Here is a 20,788-nt window from a genome sequence, read left to right as displayed (position 1 = left end):
ACATTGTATAAGGATGTCAGAGAGTCTACCCTCACTTTCCTTGGCCAGGCTTAAAAGCAAAAAAAATATATATCTAAAGAGTAACTCCACGTTTGTTGGAAAAAAAACACAGGAACAAATCTCCTCAATCACCAGATTTCACTGACCTCCTTGTGGTACAAGAAAGGTCAAATGTGCTTTGTGCGCTCCCAGGGACCAGTTGCGATCTCCTGCTTGGCACTCCTCTGCATTGTTACCTCTAGCAATCCCAATGGAGTTCCAATGGTGATAATGGTATATAGTTCAAAAAAGAGAGAAGAGAAATCCTCTCATAGTGTAAACTGTATATTTATTAAAACGGTATAGTATAAAGGATTATGCCCATAAAAACACAAAAAACATACAGGCAATCCCGATCCGATCTTTTGGAAGCTGCCGATCCCTCAGTGTGCGTTCCACCAGAGAACAGAAGAACCTGAACATTACCCATATATCTAAAACCATACCACATTTCTGTGTCCCTAAATGGACTTTTGAAAAAAAAAATTTACGTGAAGTAAAAAACATCTTACTTTTCTGTTGTATTGTGCTTCTACAACAATGAAGCCTTAAAGAAAATTGATTACTGTATATTCAGGTGGATCAATAACTTACTTTAGTTTAAAAAAAAAAACAATATGGAAGATCCTTTTATGAATGTTCTTATTTCCTTCTGTTTTTATAAAAATACTTTTTACTTATTCCTTTCTGCCTATTCTTAGCACCTGTCACAGAATAATAGTGTCATACAGGTGTTTTTGTACTTTATTTTTTGACAGGTGCTAATTTGGCGGTGCCTTGCTGTGCCTGCACCCATGATTTCATCTTGTAATCAATGATCTGCCTCCTAGGATGAGGTGTTTGTATTGTGTAGTAACAAAACACATCAAGTAAAGTGAGAAAGATATGTGAATTAAAAGGATTATGGGAAAGAAACATCACAAAGGTAGTCAATTGTAATGTGCACTCATTGCTCATTGTTGGCTCCTTTTTGTAGGTTACAGCAGTCACTGATAAGCCTACATTTGTACCTTAGGAGTTCTCAGTACTTTCACAGTAAACTTTTATTGTATCTTAAAGGATAAGTTCACCATTCCTGGCAGAATTTCACTTTTCAAAATAAATGGAAGCGGTTTCCAGTGCCATTTCTCGCCCAGCCACCCCAGCGTACAGTTCTCTCACTTACCTTATCCACATGAGGTTTATTTTTTTTGTTAGTTTATTTAAATGCTTCAACAGATTTTCAGATTGCATCATTTCCTGCAGGTCACGTCCCAGAAGCCTTCACTTTCTTTTTTCATCACAGAAGGGGGTGAGATAGGATGTGTTCATCACTCTGGACCACACCTCCTTCATTATAATACTACTTTCCTATCAGGGGCGGACTGACAACTCATGGGCCCCCTGGGCAATAGGGGATCATGGGGCCCCTGTGTCCTTGCCCAAACTCAAAAAAGCCTATGAAAAAGGTACCAGGGGCATCTCATGGGGCCCCCTACTGAGCAGTGCCCGAGTTTCCAAATAGTCAGTCCTCCCCTGCTTCCTATACAATCCGATAGTAGAATCTGCTTTAGATCTCCCATCAGCTACTGTATGTAGTACAAGGGTAGAAAAAGTGCAGTGCAAATAAATGTGTATAACTCACTAGAAATTTGCAAAAAAATTATGAAAATAAAAAATGAGAAACACATGTAAACACATAAAACACAATTAGTGATAAAACAGATTATATAACTCGATCAAGTGCAATAAATCCCAACTTCCCTTGTATATACAGTGATTAATCATTTATAATCCCCCTTTAAAAACTTAATAAATACTATAAAAACCACATGTAAACGCATACACATAAAACTAATTTATAGTGAGTTATACACATTTAGTTGTGCTGCACTTTTTCCACATTTGATTTCTATTGGTGTTTGAACACACAACAGCGAGGAGCTGCAACATAATATATGGGATATTGATACACATTGCGGTTAGCGCAGAGGTTTCCATCTGTTTGGTGTGTAGTACAAGGGCCAGTCTGATTTGATACAAATGGAAATAATTGTTGAGGTGCGGCCTCCTATTCCATAGTTTGTACCATCAGATTACATAGTGTATGGCCATCTTTATACAAGTACAGAGGAGGGGGTGAACAGAGACACTCAGTTGTCAGGCCCCATTCACGTCTTCTCATAGTAAAGACTCACATTCCCACATGCATTTGTTTTGGGTGTTATGGAGCGTTCTCACTTGTCACACATAGGGCAGCCCATTAACTTGAATGCGCAACAGTCGCCCCAGATGAGCTCCAGAATATTTTTTGGAGAGGAGCATGTTGGGTCAGTTTTTGCTGTGTTTGCTTTGCTTGGGGTGCCTCTACCATGTAATGACAACACAAACATGATGCACATTTACAGCATGTTTCTGAAATGCATGGCAACGCATGCATTTTCTGTGCATTTTTTGTGCAGTTTGCCTTGCATTTTGGAAACACACAGATGTGAATGGAGCCTTATTGTTCTTGTGTAAACAAACTAATCTCATTTTCAGGCCCCATTCACACTGAGAGTAGTAGGAGCCATTGTTTTTTGGTTCGTTTTTCCAGTGATATGCATAGGGCAGCCTGTTGATTTTCAATGGAAAGCACTACACGTGGCAAGTAGCTCATGGGACATTTTGGCGTGGTGCGAGTTGCACGTTTTGCTGCATTTGTCACCTGTTTTTCATGTGACATAATGTGCATTTGCTTCTGTGTTTGGTGTGCGGTTAACAATTAATGACACTGAAAGTGCAAGTAGGTCATTTTATGTATATAAATGTGGCCATACACTATGCAATCTGATTGTACAATCTCTGTATGATCACCTTTAGATTTACCAAGACTATATCAGAGGAGGACACACCATCTATCTAATCACTCTGTATCCAATCAAGCAGGCCCTTGCACTACACCAGGTGTCCCGTGGGCTGAATGCATATAATAAACAAAGGAAAAGACAAAGGGGGTTGGGTTTTCTAGACACCAATCAACAACACAGTTAAAGTAACAAAAAATTATATTTTTATTTAGCAAAATTAAAATAGGATATATAACACACATATGGACCAATCTACATTTTTTTCTCCTAATTTTTTGACTGGATTGATTGACTCTCATCTGGTGAAATATCTTCAGATGAGGATTTGAAATCTTGAGACCTCAACGTGTTTCAGCTCTTATAATGCCTTCATCAGGAGGAAAATATATGGTCTGAAACATATGTGCATATGGATAAATAGCACATATACATACATATGAGCATGTTGCCATGGTATGATCATGACATGAAAAAGACAGAAGACCTCACAGGAAAAAATAATGAGCACTTAAGCCCCAATAGTAGACTATGGATTCTAGGATTAAATAAAACTATATATACAGTAATTGTATTAATTACCTGCCAAGATTAAGGCATCAAAATGTAGGACTTTATGGATTGCCCAGGTGATCCCAACAGATCGATGGCAATGACAGTACTACACGCACCAAAGGCAAACCACTTAGCAAGGTCCCAAGGAGTACACAAAAGAAAAACCCATTGTCATGGACAGGGGCGGACTGACAACTCATAGGGCCCCCAGGCAATAGGGGATCATGGGGCCCCTGTGTCCTTGCCCAAACTCAAAACAGCCTATGAAAAAGGTACCAGGGGCATCTCATGGGGCCCCCTACTGACCCCGGGCCCTCGGGCAGTACCCGAGTTTCCAAATGGTCAGTCCGCCCCTGGTCATGGAAAACACAAGCACCTAATGATTAATTATAACATTATCATAAACCCTTCTCATTGAACATAGGATAATAACTAAGTGCGGCACAGAGAAAGAAACCATATGAAATTCTATTTACTACTGCCAGAGTTAAAAAATCAAGCTGTGGACCTTCCCAGACCACCTTGATGGTCCCAAGCAGATCCATGGTAAGGACAGCATTGATTACACCAAAAACTGACTCTTTAATAAGGCCCTGACAAAGTGGTCAGATGCTTCAAATCAGCCAATTACCATCATCCAGTAACTCACTTATTAAGGCCATATGGGTAACCAGAAAGGGAAGGTCTTCTACAGGGGGAACCACCCCTTGTGTCCTCCTCGCTTGCCCAATCGAACATGGGGCGCTATGTGTGCTGCCTAAGCATCTGGCAGCTTCCATCACCATGAGTGGTGAACAGAGGGTAACAGCGTCACTTCTGGTGCACTGGACATCATATCCAATGCACAGCCTCAAAGATAGATGCATGTGGCCATGTTGGATCAGGGCATGGCAGCAGCACACCAACAAGCCTCTATGTAATAACCTCCAGGTAGGTAAATCCCCACCAAGCAGCATTTGGAAAGCAGCCCCAGGGAGTTTAGCATGCAGCCTGAGCACATCTATAGAGATGTTGGGGTATCCAGGAAAATGCACATGTGGAGAGATCCCAGGGATGCTCTGAAAAAATAGTTGATGGGTGAAGGGTCCTTATTAGATCAGCTGGTAATCTGCTTCCTGGTCATACTGGCTCCTCCGTCCTATCTCTACGTACCAAGAAGTGAAAAAACAAAGAAATATTGCTAGGGCTAAGGTAAAGCCTTGTTTTGCAAAGCAAAGATAACTTGTATTTTTTTGCAACTGAGGTACATTAATGGTGTATTGGTGTATAGCCCCCCTCCTACTTACCTGAGCCCTATCTCAGTCTAGCACTGTGCAACAGAACCGTGGCTCTCTCCATTTTCTCTCTCTTTGCTGGACATGGAGGTAGCAGAGGAAGCCATTGGCTCCTGCTGCTGTGAGTCAAAACCTGATAGGAGAGAACGGGTCAGGCCTGAGCTGCCCAGCTTGGGATCGAGCCTGCATAAGTGCCCCTATAGTAAATTGCTTGGTTTGAGGGCCATTGGAAGGAGGGAGGATCCAAGTTTGCCACTGGGGGACCCCAGAATAGGAGGATTGGGCTGCTCTGTTCAAAACCATTGCACAGAGCAGGTAAGTGTGCAAGGTTTATTATTAACCACTTTTGCTATTAACCTCCATTTTTCTATAGGCTGGGCAGGAGCACTGTTATTCTGGGTGGAGTTCATGTAACATCCTTCCAGGACTGGGTTTTCCTGTAGCACGATCTTTCACCCACTGTTTCCACCGGACACAGTACATGGCAGATCAGTGTACCAGGCTGCTGTCAGTACCATGTGATTGCTGGGACCAATCAATGCAGATCACATGACAATTGTACACAATGGATGGCTTCTAGTCATGCCATTCATTGTGTACTATTGTGATGATCTCTGTGATTGATCACAGTGTTCACATGGTACAGACAGGGCCAATCACAGCTAATTACAATACTACACACTGAGTGAATGGATTTCATTCAGAAAAAAATGGTTGCTTAAAACATTAATATTCACTGATATAAACGATCATAGCGTGTAAAAAAAAAAATCTTGATCACCCCCCAAGAGTAGTACAGTGTTACTATGATAACACTGTATTGTTCTGGTCACAGTATGTTACAAAAAAAATTGAAAAAAAAGAAAAAAATGGAACACTATACATTGATACTGTGAATGCAGATTTGTATTTATCTACAAGATGACAGTGTTCAACACTTTTTTTGCCATAGACTAAATACAGGTGCACAGGGACTTCTGGGAATTGTATGCTGAAAGTAGAACTCTCCATACAGCTAAGATAAGATTGAACTACAACATCCATGAGCAATCTCCAAGGGGCAAAAGTATATAAAAGAAAAAGCCAGAGAACAGCCAGGGAGTGAGACTGTATAAGAGGAAAGTGGCCCAGAGAGTTTGTGTTGAGCAGTGCTGTTCCAAACCAGATCAGATTGGGCTGGGGTTTGCAGAGAAACTGGAAAGACATAAGGGACCAATATCAAGCCGAATATTGAGTGAAAGAGGCTGCCTGGAGGAGACCTGACAGCTGCTGGAACACAAGGGTTGCTGCTGTTACAGCCACATCTCCAGTTAGAAGGGACCCCACTGCAAGAGGCTCATTATTTTGATGGTTGCCACCTAGGATTGGGTGAGAAGGTCACTGACCCACACATCATCAGACTTAGTTACATTTCAGACTGTGTTCATTCAGGTTCCCCCAATTCTTAAGGATATTCTTCTGTTCGGACCCTTTTTGTGTGAATGGATTTCATTCAGAAAACATGGTTGCTTAAAATAGTGATATTCACTGATATAAGTGATCATAGCATATAAAAAAAAATCCTGATCACCTGCCCAGAGTAGCACAGTGTTACTATGGTAACACTGTATTGTTCTGGTCACAGTATGTTACAAAAAAAAATTGTAAAAAAAGAAAAAAATGTAACACTGTACATTGCTACTGTGAATGCAGATTTGTATTTATCCACATGATGACAGTGTTCAACACTTTTTGCCATTTATTGATATAGGCTGCCATCACTTACCTGCCATTAAGATCCCTGCCAGCAGGTTGTGGAACTAAGTTAGGTGATTGCAGTTACTAAAACCCAAGAGAGTCCTTTGCTACTGAGACTGAGCTTGCCTCATAAAGCATATCCAGCTCCCAAATCCACTCTTTTAAAGTTACTTTGCCCACAGCTTCACACCTAAAGCATTCTGGCATACAATTTTTTATCCTAAAGTGACTTTAGTCAATAACTTTGTGTCTTAGAGTGACCTCTGCCCACAATTCTCTTTGTTCATCACTTAAAGTGAACTGTGCTCACAACCTCATCTCTTAACGTGCACTGCACCTACAGTCCTGACTTTAGGAAGAGAACTATCCTATTCATTCTACCTCTTACAGTGACCGCACCTTATATTGTACACCATCAAAAAGGGCCCCAACTAAGCTGACAGAATAATGCATTTCTCAGACTGTGTTATACCCAGAGTTGCCCTATTAGAAATACTGGTTTGCAGGAGGTCTAACAGATTCCTAGAGATAAACATAGAGTCTCCTGACTGAGCCCACAAGTGAGGTAGCCAGTTGATTCTTGTCCTTCCTTACATTTCTCACTTGGGAAATCTCCCAGTCTGAGGGCAATTGTTTATGCTCATGGTTCTATAAAGGGCATCTTTTGGTATTATGTTGTAACTGTGTTCATTCACTGTATTTACAACCTGATCCTTGAATTGTTATTTTGATTTGATATTTTCCGGAATTCCAAAATAATCAGTTCAATATTTTCTCTGTTTAAATGAAGATCAGATGTCATGCAACCTTCAATTTCTTCCTGTTACTTCACTTATTATCTCAACTGTGGACTCTCGTTCTTTACAGAAATTTCAAAAAAGAAATGTGATATAGTGTAGTATGCTCAACCCACCATATTCTATGCACTCACTTTATCAATAAAAATCAGTGCCAGCATATACTGTAACCAGGGGCGGACTGACAACTCATGGGGATCCCGGGCAATAGGGGATCATGGGGCCCCTGTGTCCTTGCTCAAACTAAAAAAAAGCCTATGAAAAAGGTACCAGGGACATCTCATGGGGCCACCTACTGACCCTGGGCCCTTGGGCAGTGCCCGAGTTTTCAAATGGTCAGTCCGCCCCTAACTGTAACCATGTATACTTTCGTCTGTTATCCTTCTTTATGTACCCTTACCCTCCAACTTCTTTGGTAAGTATCCAATCAATTGCTGTCAAAGTATCCTCAGTTCTGCACTTCTTGTTGTGTGTGACACTCCAAATACAGTTTACCAGGAAACAGACTTCCAAAAATCTGTGCTTTAATGACAATTTCTTTAAAAATGCCTCCTTTTATTCCTCTCCAGCATGGCTTGTGCAAGTGGTCCCCAGAAAGACAAGAGACTAAAATAGTGTAATATTGTTTATACACAAAGCTTCATAGATAAACATCAACCCACTCACATTTCTATACCACCAAAACAGTGCATGTCCCTTAAACAAATTCAGTTCCACTGCATGCAGGTATTCAGTGGTGTCACTCCATGCACCTTACCAGATTAATGCCTTTTAAATCGCTTATATTAAAACCATCCACTAAACACAATCCCTTTTATTCACTCCAATGCTCATCCAGGGTTCCCATGCAAACGATATAATACAGAGGCCATAGTGTAGTAAATCCCTATAAAAATGTATTTATTAAAATCCTATGCACATACAAACATTCACAGGTAAAAAAACTCCTTTTAACCAATGGCTGCTGCGGCACTTCCGGTATTCATAACTACGTCACTTTCGGCGTCTGACATAACATCTGACACTCAGAGCCATCTTTAATATTGATTGGACCCTGGGCAAACATTTTTTTTTGGCCCCCCTAGCCACCAGTCCCCCACTCTGAGACATACAATAAATAGCAGCTAGACTCAAAATCAGTTTACTGCAGCAGATAAGGCAGTGATTGGTTGCCAGAAGTTACAGCATATCATTACTGCTCACTGGCTGGTTCCTAGAGGTTACAGCAAGCATTTCAGCTCACAGATCAGTTGCTAGAGCTTACAACACATTACATTATTTCTATTTGCTGATTGGTTGTTAACGGTTACTGCACACCATTACTGCTCACTGATTATTTGCTAGAGGGTACTGCACATCATTACCACTCACTGATTGGTTGCTAGAGGTTACTGCACATCATTACTGTGAACTGTTTCTTTGCTAGAGGTTACTGCACATTATTCAGGTAGTAACAGAGCCCAATGTGAGCAGCATCTCTGAGGATGGGCTGCCAGGGTACATAAAGAGTGCAGGGTTGAAGGAGGCACTACGTACAGACTGTGGGGTTTAGGGGTGCACTTTGTATGAGGTGCAGGGTTGAGGGATGCGCTGTGTATGGAGTTCAGGGTTGCGCTGTCTATGGAGTTCAGGGTTGCACTGTATATGCAGTGCAGGACTGAGGGGTGCGCTATGTATGAAGCGCAGGATTGAGGTGTATGCTATATATGGAGTGCAGGGTTGAGGGGGCCGCTGTGTATGGAGTGCAGGGTTGAGAGGTTCCCTATGTGCAGGGTTGAGGGGTGTGCTGTTTACATCCAAGTCCCCCCCTCCTCTCACAAGTACAAAGCTCTCTTCCTAACAGATTTAATTTCAGAGCTCACCCACCAAAAACACACACACACAGACAGACAGACACACACACATACACAGACACACACACACACACACACACATACAGTATACACACACATCTCGCACAGACACGCACACAAACATAAACACACAGACACATATCACACACAGACACACACACATATATACACACACAGCACAAACATCACACAGACACACACACATGCATACACACACACAGACACACACACACACATGCATACACAGACACGCACACATGCATACACAGACACATACACAGACACACACATACATATACACACACATCTCACACAGACACGCACACACATGCATACACACACAGACACACATCACACACAGACACACGCACATATATATACACACACAGACACACACACATATACACACACAGACACACATCACAAACATCACACAGACACACACACACATGCATACACACACACATACACAGACACACATCAGACATACACACATGCACACAGTACATTTTCACTGTGGGGCTGCAAAGGAGTACTTACAGTGGGTCCGTGCAGGCTGTCGGTGAGGAGGAGCTTTTGCCTGTGTGGATTTCTCACCCCTCTCTCCTCTGCTATCCTATAGAGATCGATGTGTAGAGCAGAGAGGGTTCTGAGCAGCCTCTAGGAGAGGAACAGTGCCTCTATATTGACAAGTGACAGAAGTGAGCAGTGCCAGAGGCTGAAGAAAAAACCCTGGGGGCAGCGCGGGCTCAGGAGGCAGCTGCTTTGAGCCCCACAACAATGACTGGGCCCTGGGCAGCTGCCTCTATTGCCCCGTGTTAAATACGGCCCTGCTGCCGGTTTTCGTCATAAAGACTTCTTCTTCCATAGAAAGTCGATTTGGTTCACGTCATGCAAATCCGGTTTTGGCTCAAAACGCATCCAATTTGCACATGTGTGAATCAGGTCTGAAGCTGCTTTCACACTGCTGACTATCACTGTTACGAGTCATTCATTAGAGGCTCACATCACAGTTTTACCGAATTATAGAATGACCTCTATGCTTAATGTTGATTTATGCTAAAATGCTGTCAAATCGATTTCTCCTGCTGCTTCCCTATCTTGTATCGCTTTGTCCCGTGCAAGTGGACTCAGGCAAAGAAGTGCAAGACAACACGACTAAGGCTCCTAAGTTGCATAATTGGTTGTCGTCACATAACAAACAGGGGTTTTTCCTCTCTTAGATGCAGAAAATTAATTTGACAGAGTGGTTTGGGTCTATATCATGGGGGTACTACAAATGGTGGGCATTCATTTCTGCATGCGCAATTATATCTACCTATAGGCACTTTATTCTACTTTTTCGTTGGCTGGATGAATAGATTCTAACGCATCCTCTTATAGGGTTTACCCTCCAAAGTTTCCATACAGTTTCCGTTAGAATAAATAGCCACCTGTTGAATGCCTTTCAAATAACCAAGGGTACATGTCAGGGGTGTCCCTTCTGTCCTCTCATCTTTGTGTTATTGCTGGAACTATTGGTGAAAAGATGACGCCATCACTCACTTGGGGATACAGAACCCAGTCCGCTTCTCTGAGCTTTACTCTAGGAATTTCCGTACGGTGCTAGAAGCAATCTAGAAGGATTTAAAGGCATAGGTCTCTCTCAACGTCTCCTGGTTTGGTTGCACTGCTCTTGTAAAAATGAATGCATTTCTGTGCCTGTTTATATCTATTGCAGACCATCCCGATTCACCTTCCCACCATCCTTCTTTGCAAACATAGCTGTTCGTCCTTTATCTGGAGCAATTTATACCCACACAGTAAATACTTACACCTCATGTTGTCTAAAAGAGCTGGTGGGATTGGTTTTCCTGACCTCTAGAAATATTATCTAGCATGTCAGTTAACAAGGATCATTGACTGGAATACTCATGCCAGGTTAAAAGCTTTGGTTTTCTTAGAACACTCTCTTTCCACCTTACCGATGGCAGCGCTACCCTGGCTACCTGTTCGCCTGCTCGATTAATCCATTCTAGCGCATCCTCTTATAGGATTTACCCTCTCTTTCCTCATCACTGGGCCCTTTGACTTCTATCAGGTTAAACCCGGACTTTACTTCAGGAATGTCAAGCTCATTTTTAGCTGCCATATGGCCTCATACAGAGGTGTGCGCATCTCAGTTTTTCTCTAAAGGCAAATTTTTAGGTCTTGATGCTTTAGATGCCCTTTCAACATTTGGTTTCTTCCCCATGTGGACGTACCTTCAACTCAAATTTCTTTTTTCGTCCCTGCGAAAAGTACATGGACAAGACTCCTCGCACTTTCAAGTCTTTATGCAGGAAAATGAAATGGTTTCCACTATCGATTCTTTTTTGCTTCCTGACACCCAATCCACCCCAGTTTAATTATGACCTGGGAAAGAGAGCTTCTGGTATATTTGTCTGACAGTGATTGGGACAACATTAATGAGTATGTCCATAAGGGCTTGCTAAATGTGGCGATCCAAGAAAATATTTATATGTGTTCTGATATGCCTCATGGCTCTTTCTCCTGCAGAAGAAATGTATTGATTAGGCTTCTTCCCTTTCTATGCATTTTGTAGGGGGACTGGAGTTTGGCCTTACCCTTCCCTCTCTACTTGATATTTTTGTGCTTCTCCCGTTGGGTTTTTTTTTCTTTTTTTTTTCTCTTTTCTTTTTCTTTCTTCCTTCCCTTTTCACTTCAATGCTTGCTACCCTCTAGTTCCCCCATAGTTCCTGCTTCTTGTTACATTGTTGTATTTTACGCAACCTCCAACCTCCATTCAGTCCTAATTTGGTCGCTATATTATCTGGATCGGTCACCTCAGGGCTGATAGCATGCTGAGAGTGGTTTGCGCTTCCAGATATTGAAACAGCAAAGGGGCCTTGGAAGATCTTATTGTGTTTTCTTGTACAAGTTTTCTACATGTTCTGTATGTAACCCTCATTATATTGAGTTAGACACTTTATTATACTCTATATAGTACTGTATTTTTCTTGCTGTGACCTCAATAAATGGATTTATGGAAATATATTTAAAATGAATGAAATTTACAATAACATGTTAAAGCCTATATACGATTTTAGTGATTGGGCATACATATACTTTAAATAAATTAAACTACAGCTAAAATATTGTCACATAAAATGTAAACACTCGTTTGTAACCCTAGAATAACATTTTAGCAGTTGTCTAACAATTTCAAATGTAGCAAAGCCATTCATTTTCACGCAATGACAACTACAGAATTACAAGACAAAAGTTCATCAACTAATTGCTGGATAATGTTGACATGTTTGCCACATTGGTTACTCTTATAGGGACATTCAAAGTAAGTATGATTCTCTGCCAAGGTCATGCTGTGTAAAATGGGCTCTCTGCCAGAAGATAGTACATGCATAGGGTACACCAGCATAAAAGCAGAAGCAGTGTTGATTTAATTAAGCATGCCTATATTGTGATCAGGGATGTCTTCTGTGTTATGACAGATAATGGTTGATTTACTAAAGGCAAATAGGTTGTTCTGTTTGCCATGGAATTTTCACTTGGTAAAACTTAATTTAGTGAAACTCTGCTGACTTCCATTATCCAATCATGTGCAAGGAAAAATGTTTTTCTTCCTTGCATGTGATTGAGTATTCTTTGCAAAGTGTACTTTCATCACATTCATTAAGTCAAGGTATACTTATTATGCAAAATGAAACTTCCCCTTGTGTTTAGGTAAAATACAGAGTTTGGTGAATTTTTGAATGTCAAACGGTTATACTTGTGCTGGGGTGGTAAATGTTTAATCAAAAACAATGGACAGTCAGAATGAATATTGTTTGAATTTCACATGTTCATTATGACTGTCATTGCAGAATATGATATTTAATTATGTTAAATGTTTCTAAGGTAACCCTCTATTTTAGCAGTTCATGAGCAATCAACACATGTTTAAATCTGTTTTGTTCTGTGTTGTTTCTGTGACACAGTAAACTTCTTTTGTGACTAATGAAAATCTTGCAAGGATGTTCTCTTTGTCTATGATTAATAAGAAAATGGTAGCTTTCATTAGCATACACTCTGTTATAACCCCAGGTGGGCATTACATAATAAGTCAAATTTGAAATATGGATGGAAAAAGTAATGTGTGTGCAGAATTTTCACATTAAACAAGTAATAAATTTATTATACCTGAACGCAATAGAACTATGCAAGATCTTTAGCCCTCCTGTCCTTGACCAATTTCTGTGCATATGCACTTCATAAAAATTTCATGATTCATTTACATCACTTTGATTCATTTCCTTCAACACATTTTATGTTTCATCCATTTGCGTTTATATGCTTATTAAACCCATGAAGAGAGATCACCACAGCAAGCATTAAATATAATCATGGGAGTTGTTGAAAATTTGTTGACTGTATCTTAACACATGATGATGCCCCTGAATTCGAAGCTCACTAAAATATAATCGGTTAGTGGAAATAATTGGCATAATCTCCTATATTAAAGTTAATATAGAAGGTGGAATTTTACATATATAAATAACACCCTTCCTTTTTGAAACAAACAGACCCACATACCACAGGGGTTTGGTGAACTAAAGGACTATGAACATAGGTCTATCTTTTCTTCAAATGTTTACCAAAAATTGAGGGATGGAATGTCAACACATAGATTTTTATTTGTCCTTATGTTAAAAAAAACAATAATCAATTTATGATGCACTGTCATAAAATCATATGAAAGACGAGAACACGCATGTCTAGTTTGAAAGTTGCAAAGACATAGAGACCTTTTCTTTTTAAATCTAGAATGAATGTCCTGTCTTTTGTTTTAGACAAGGATGAATGAGAGAAAGTGTGCGATGCAATGGGGTTGATTTACTAAAACCTAGATCATTCAAAATCTGGTGTAGCTCTACATAGAAATAAATCAGCTTCCAAGTTTTTTTGTCAAAGCTTAAATGAACAAGATGAACTTAGAAGCTGATTGGCTACCATGCAGAGCTGCACCAAATTTTGTACCAAATTTTCTAGGTTTAGTAAATCAACCCCTATGCCTTTATCTAAATGTTCTCATGACTCAACTGCAGCCCAAGAATGAGTAGGGTTTAAATATATATTTTCTTTACACATATATTACTCTGTGCAAAAGATTTAAAGTAGAACTGAAGGAAAACCTTTGTTATTATTTTTTAGAGTAAAAGAGGGTGGTTGTTGTGTGTTTTTTTTTGTTTTTATTTGCCATCAATGCCCTCCATTGGGGAGATTTCCCTTCACTTCCTGTCCCATAGCTACAACAGAAAGTGAGAGACAATCCCTCCAAAGTGAAGTCATCAGATAGACCCCATTGGAATATTTACCCTCTATTCCGTTTCTGATGACCACTGCATTTCTGTTTTGAGGTGCCAAAGTATTGATCCTCTTATACATATACAACATTCCTGCAGAAGTATAAGCATTGTTTCAGCTGCGATCTTCAATAAAAGTTAAGTCTGATGTATTAACACTGGACATCTTCTGGTGAGAACATCTTTGTATTTATATTTTACGTCTGAATCTCACTTAATGCCACCCCCTGTTAGCTAGAAGCATGCTATGTAGTATTTTAGGGAATAGGGGATGGGAAGTTGGGCTTAGTCTTGATGCCTGGGAATTAAATCCCCTTAAGGTTGCACACAAAAGGGTTTTATGGCTAACAAAGATATTAGCACATTTTTAGGGTATATTCTCACAGGCAGGACAATTTTGTACCTAATATTGTCTTATATGGGCAGCACAGTGGCTAAATGGATAGCACTTCCGCCTGGCAGTACTAGGGTCGCTGGTTCTAATCCCAACCACGGCACCACCTGCCTGGAGTTTGCATGTTCTCCCTGTGACTGCATAGGTTTCCTCCGGGTATTCTGGTTTCCTCCCACACTCCAAAGACATGCTGGTAGGTTAATTGGCTCCTGTCTAAATTGGCCCTAGTCTGTGTATGAATGTGAGCTAGGGACCTTAGATTGTACACCCCTTGAGGGTTAGGGACTGATGTGAATGTACAATATATATGTAAAAGCGCTGCGTAAATTGACAGAACTATACAAGTACCTGAAATAAATAATAAATAAATAAATATGTTCTCTATACCCTGAAGTGAATGGTTTAGGGATACATGTGAACTTTTGCTATGAAGCCTATGATGCAGATTGTCTAGAGTACTCTGTATTAAAATATCAGTTATGTTTATTAACACAGACTGCATCTTGGGAGCTAGACTGCATTCAGACCCACCACCAGATTGATTTTGCTGATTTAAACTGCTTAGCATGGTCACTAAGGCTGGCCATACATTATACAATTTTCTTTAGAAAATTGCTTTAGATTTATCAAAAACCATATAATATGAGGTCAAACCTAAACAGCACTTTCAATTGTATCCAATTAAGTGGGCCCTTGCACTACATAGTTGAAAGTAAATCTAAAGGAAATTGGGCAGAAATTGAACAGAAAATTGTATATTGTATGGCCAGCCTAAGGCAGGCTCTCTAAAAAGAACTTTGCTTTGTGCTGCACCTATGCCCCATCTTTCCTCCATTTCAGTAATTCTTCCATCTCTTTCCAAACATTTACAAACTGTATTCCCTTTCCCTTAGGTTTTATGGCATAAACGTTTTGGAAACAAGATACTTTAATGAACATCTGCTGGCATATGCCCTAAATTTGGCCATCCTATTATTGCTAATTCTATCAGAACCACTGTTTCAATGTTGTTTTTTATAAACCATTAAAGGGGGTAATAAAAATGCAGTCCTTTGTGTTTTTAGTTGTATAGGAGTTCAGTGAGTTTGTTCATTAACTCCATAAAAATAACTATTTTACTAAGCCTCCCCTAGCCTGAAGGATAGGAAGGTATAAAACAGGTGGCAAGGTAAAGTTGTATAAATTATTACATACCTAAATGTTCAAACATACAGGAATTTTCATTTACATTTGGTGTGTCATTAGATTTTTTACATAAAGTAACTAGAGAAGACTAAATCAGAAGAATTACAGAAAAAATATGCTTACTGATTTGTTTGATCTGCAAAAAATCATACAATTTAGAACATAAAGCAATCATGAGTCATATGATTGCAAAGCAAACATTCGTATGTACAAAAGAATAAAAAATATTATATATGCAGACTGCATATTTGTCACATATTCATATCAGTATGCTGGTTCCGCCAGTCACCAATCATTATTGGGGACCAATAGCTGTGTTTGACAGCTATGTCACTGAGCTGGGAGCATTCAGTGAGCATGCTTTCAGCACAGAAACATTGGCTGCCCAGTGACACATACAGTATGTGCTTCATTCAGGTGTTAAAGGCCATGCTGTTTCTGCTGTACATGTTTGTTATATGGGCAGTAAAAGGTTAAATAGCATAAATAAAAAAAATGAATTGTAAATAAACAGCTGCTAAGGTGTAGTAATTTGAATAATTGTTTATTTTAGAAATATCTAAATAAGTACAAGTATTAATGGACAACAAAATGAACTTCTTGATGGTATTTTGTTAGAATGCAGGCCTCTGTGTGATTATTTCTGGCTGTTCAGATTTTGATTTTCTGGACAACAATTATTGTTTAAAATTAATGTAATTTAAATATTATTTTCTAATGACAAAGTGACTGCGCAATTATATTCTCGTACAAAACACTTTTTGAATTCTGATGATAGACTGATTAATATACAACGGTATCTTGTATTGCTGTTGTTGCATTATACGTGCAGCTCATAAAAAGTAAGAAGTACTATTAAAACTGGTTCAGCATTTTTTTGGGGGTTGATTTACTAAAAACAAATAGGCTGGTTGCTTTGCAAGGGAAGTTTTCCTTAGAATGTGGTGAAAATTCACTTTGCAAAGAATACCTAATAATGTTCGAAGGGCAATTAGATAAAAAAAACTGTATTTTTGCTTGTATATAATTGGATGATGGAAGTCAGTCAAATTACAGCATAAAGCTAAGAGAAACTCCTCTTGCAAAGTCAACATTCTATTTGCCTTTAGTAAATAAACCCCATTCCCTATAAAACTGCTATGCTATACCTGTTTTTATGATCCTACAATTAGAGGTGGGAAGCTAGTGCTTTTTTATATATATTTTGTTTTTCAGTGAGTAAAAAAAATGTGAAATGTGTCAGCTTGGCCAAATTTTCTTCAGATAAAACTGCAAACCCTCTGCATTTTTTTTTTTTAGTTAGGCTTGGTTTGTGTAAGGCTTAGTGCAACACAAGCTTTGCAAAAATAATCTTTATTCTACAAAAATGCTTTTCAGTCTTAGAAATTCATATAAATTTAACAAATATCTCTCTTAATGACAGCTATACTTTAAGGACCAAAAAACCTAAATTACAACGTGACTGGTAAGAAAAAATTATTGATATTCCCCATATATATTTAATAGCTAAAGTTTCATATTAACTCTGAAGATATTGCAACACATTTGAGATCCTGAGAGGGGACACTTGGTATTATTTTTTTCTTCCAGTTGGCTATTAGAAACACTACTGGATATTTTCAACATGCCTCTCCCTACCCTGAAACGCCTGTAAGCATGCAACAAAAATACAGCCTTAGATGCAGAGCAAATGTCAATACTAAATCAGAATCTTTTCAGAAGAAAAAGCAGCTGCATCAACTCCACATTTGAAAGAGCTCAGACCAGAGCATCCAGCATTGGAGCTCTGGAAACTATCTTCTTGAAGCACCTCTCCAGGCAAAAAAAAAAAGTTTTCTCATGCACTGGGGCTGATCCTGCACTGCACGGGTTAACTGCTTGTTTTTGTCTAGGGGAGAGGAGAAAGGAGATTTACTTACTGTACCTAATCCTCTGTTCCTTCCAGCACACAACCAGTCCAGCACCCCCTCGTTCCAGCAGTCTTGAGTTGTGGACTGTTCCTGACATCATCAAGGTCAGAGTATGCTCCATAGACCAGGAACAGTCCACCAGTGGACTGTGGAGGAGCACAATTTTCTAGTGGAACCAGAGATCGGGCGAGTAAAAGCTTTCTTCTTACCCCTGGACAAAATGAGTGGTTGACCCGTTCAGTGTGGCACAGCCCCACTGCATGAGAAAACTTTTTTTTACCCAGAGATGTGCTTTAAAGAGATAAGTCCAGGGGGTGGCATGCACCTTGCTGGAATTAATGCACAGTATGCCTGCACTTTTGACAAAGTTGCAGAATTCCATCTTCAAAGCAGTTATAGCAACATATTTGGTTTTAATCTTTTGGAATAAAAGTTTTAACATGAATAAATAAAAGCTGATCATTGTAAGAACCCCTGTCACCCCTGCTACATTTGTTGGAGAGCTTGTTGTGTTGAAAAACAACAGACTTACTGGCTGGGTCACCATATGAAAATAAAGGAAATAAAACTTAAAAAAGAAAACTAATGCAGATATCACATTTAAAAATTGGTAAGCTGCAATATGATAAAAGTTTGCTTTTGGGTTAAATACTACTTTAATTCTGTCTTAAATTATCTGTAATATTACGTATGAAAATATATATTTTATTCTGATGCCAGATGTGTTTTTGGAAGAGGTTTCATGACATATAGTACATTTAAGGCAAATACTGAAAAAAAGGCACATTGACATAGGAAGGGGTGCTTTCCCTCCATTTTCCTGTGCCAATATGGAGCCGTTATAATATTCTTAGAATTTCTGATATTCTTGTGGCAAATTGCCAATTGCTATAAAATTCTCTGGCAAACAATAATAATTAATGTTACATATTTTTTTTTTACTGGACTAGAAATTCTAATTTTTTTTAGGATTTTTTTTCTGTTATTACAGTGCTGCACATGCATTTGCAGTTTAGTTCTATCCATAAAAAATGAGTTACGGTATATAGTGGTGGATTTCACTCACAGTTAAAAAATAACTTCATAGATCCAACCAAAATATCAACATAAGATTATCAAATGACTGGATTGAGACCTGAGTGACTACCATTTGACTTCTTCAATGTATGTATCTTAAAACGACAAAATTGGGACATATGCCTGATGTGTATCAGAAACAGAAAGGGTTATTTTATAAAGTAAGGAAAAGTGGATGCAGGATGATTATTATAAGTCCCTGAGACTAAAATCTAGTGTCAGATTTATGGTTTAGCCATGAACCATTGCACAAAAATAATAATTTTTATAATGGATTTACTCAAAAACGTTATCCCTTTGTATTCTGTGCTGTTTTAACAAATAAAACATAGTAAAATGTCATGCTTTAGGCAAAACTTCATTTACCAGCACAACAGTCAACTGTAAAATGTTCACAAAGTACAGCAAAAGTGCAATAAATGGCTGTGGGATTTGTAATAATGTTCTGTTATTGTGGACAGCACTTCAAGGTAATTTAATGATATATTTGATTCAGGCAATACCTTGCTTGGTCATGAATTACATAAGATGAATTAATTGATAAAGAGCTTCCTTAACCATTTATTTAAATAGTAAGGAATATAAAAGAAATTAAAATATTTAAAAAAGGGAAAATATTCCTAAACTGTCGGGCAATTTTAGTGTATTTTCTGATAACCTATGTGACACATGCAAAATTAATTAGAAGCATATTTTTCAAATGTAAAGGTAAGAAGTATTTTTTTTTTCATTTTTACCAGTTTTTTTTAATGGTGCATCAAAAATACTTGCAATGTGTTAGATAAGAGATAGAAAAACTAATCCATAAAAGTGCAAATTCTTTGTATTATTTAATCTGGAAAAAGTAATATTCTTTATGTGCACAATACAAGATTTTGTTCTCATTGTGATCATACAAAGTACAGTCTATTGTAAATCAGTATTAAAAAAAATATCATAGTTTTGTCATTGGTATGTGAAGATTATTCCAAGGTCCCATCCACAACTCCTCTTCATCTGACTGTGTCTGGTCACTGTGGAATTCCAATGGCTCTTTAATGTCTTCATTATCAACAACTGACTCCTGTTCATCTGTGCTTTTTAATTTATTGTCTCCAATCTTAGGTATATTTTTGGTCATGCCAGTGCTAGATGCCAATGATATACTAGAAGGTCTAGTGCTAAGTTTGATAGAAGCTTCCTTTGATAATGTATTCAACTGGATGTTTTCCTCATGTGTCACTCCAAGTCTGTCCAATTTCTTGAAGTGCTTCCCGAGCCTTGCAGGGGAAGTCATTTTAAGATTGTTTGTAAGGCATGAACGTCTGGTTCTAACCACAGACCCATTTTGGGCAATGTATAGATTTCCGTTAATATTGTTTTGTATGTTTGGGTGACTGAGACGGTTTTTTTGAGTTTCAGGAGCACTCTCTTCTCCTGTTGAACTAGTTTCATATTCTCGATCCACAACTAATTTGATCTTCTTTTTTCTAGCAACCTTTAAAAAAAATTAACACAAACAGTCAGAAAAACAAAACAAATTACAATTACTAAAGCAAACCCGTCCTAATGTATTCACCAGAGCATTAGACTATTATTCTTTTGCTGATACCAGGGCAATACTACTAGCTTCTGTCTGACACCACTTGTGAAATCTGTGTCATGCCATAACAAAAAATATGGTTCTTTTCTGTAATTTCTGTAGTCAGGTTTGTTTTGTTTTTTCTCTATGCACATGTATACTGTATTCAAATGATTGATTACAAATGTAGCAAAGCAGATATAGTGAGGAATCTGGTGAAACGTCAGAACAACCGCCTG

General features: G+C 38.7%; 1 protein-coding gene across 1 annotated transcript in view; it reads right to left on the bottom strand.

Annotated features, from left to right (window-relative positions):
- Positions 1–16,529: 16,529 nt before the first annotated feature.
- LOC149457718 (uncharacterized) overlaps positions 16,530–20,788 on the bottom strand; it is a gene marked incomplete at its 5' end in the record, with an annotated part of 276,029 nt that continues 271,770 nt past the window's right edge. Inside the window, one exon of the mRNA XM_089683111.1 lies at positions 16,530–20,465. Coding sequence (XP_089539237.1) covers positions 19,923–20,465 — 543 coding nt within the window. The remainder of the gene's footprint in view (positions 20,466–20,788) is intronic.

The sequence above is a fragment of the Staurois parvus genome, unplaced genomic scaffold, assembly GCF_062004578.1.
Source record: "Staurois parvus isolate SC_StPar_1 unplaced genomic scaffold, SC_StPar_1.0 ptg000303l, whole genome shotgun sequence".
Lineage (NCBI taxonomy): Eukaryota > Metazoa > Chordata > Amphibia > Anura > Ranidae > Staurois > Staurois parvus.
The sequence above is the reverse complement of the archived record's forward strand: the minus strand, read 5'-3'. Positions and strand labels throughout refer to the sequence as shown.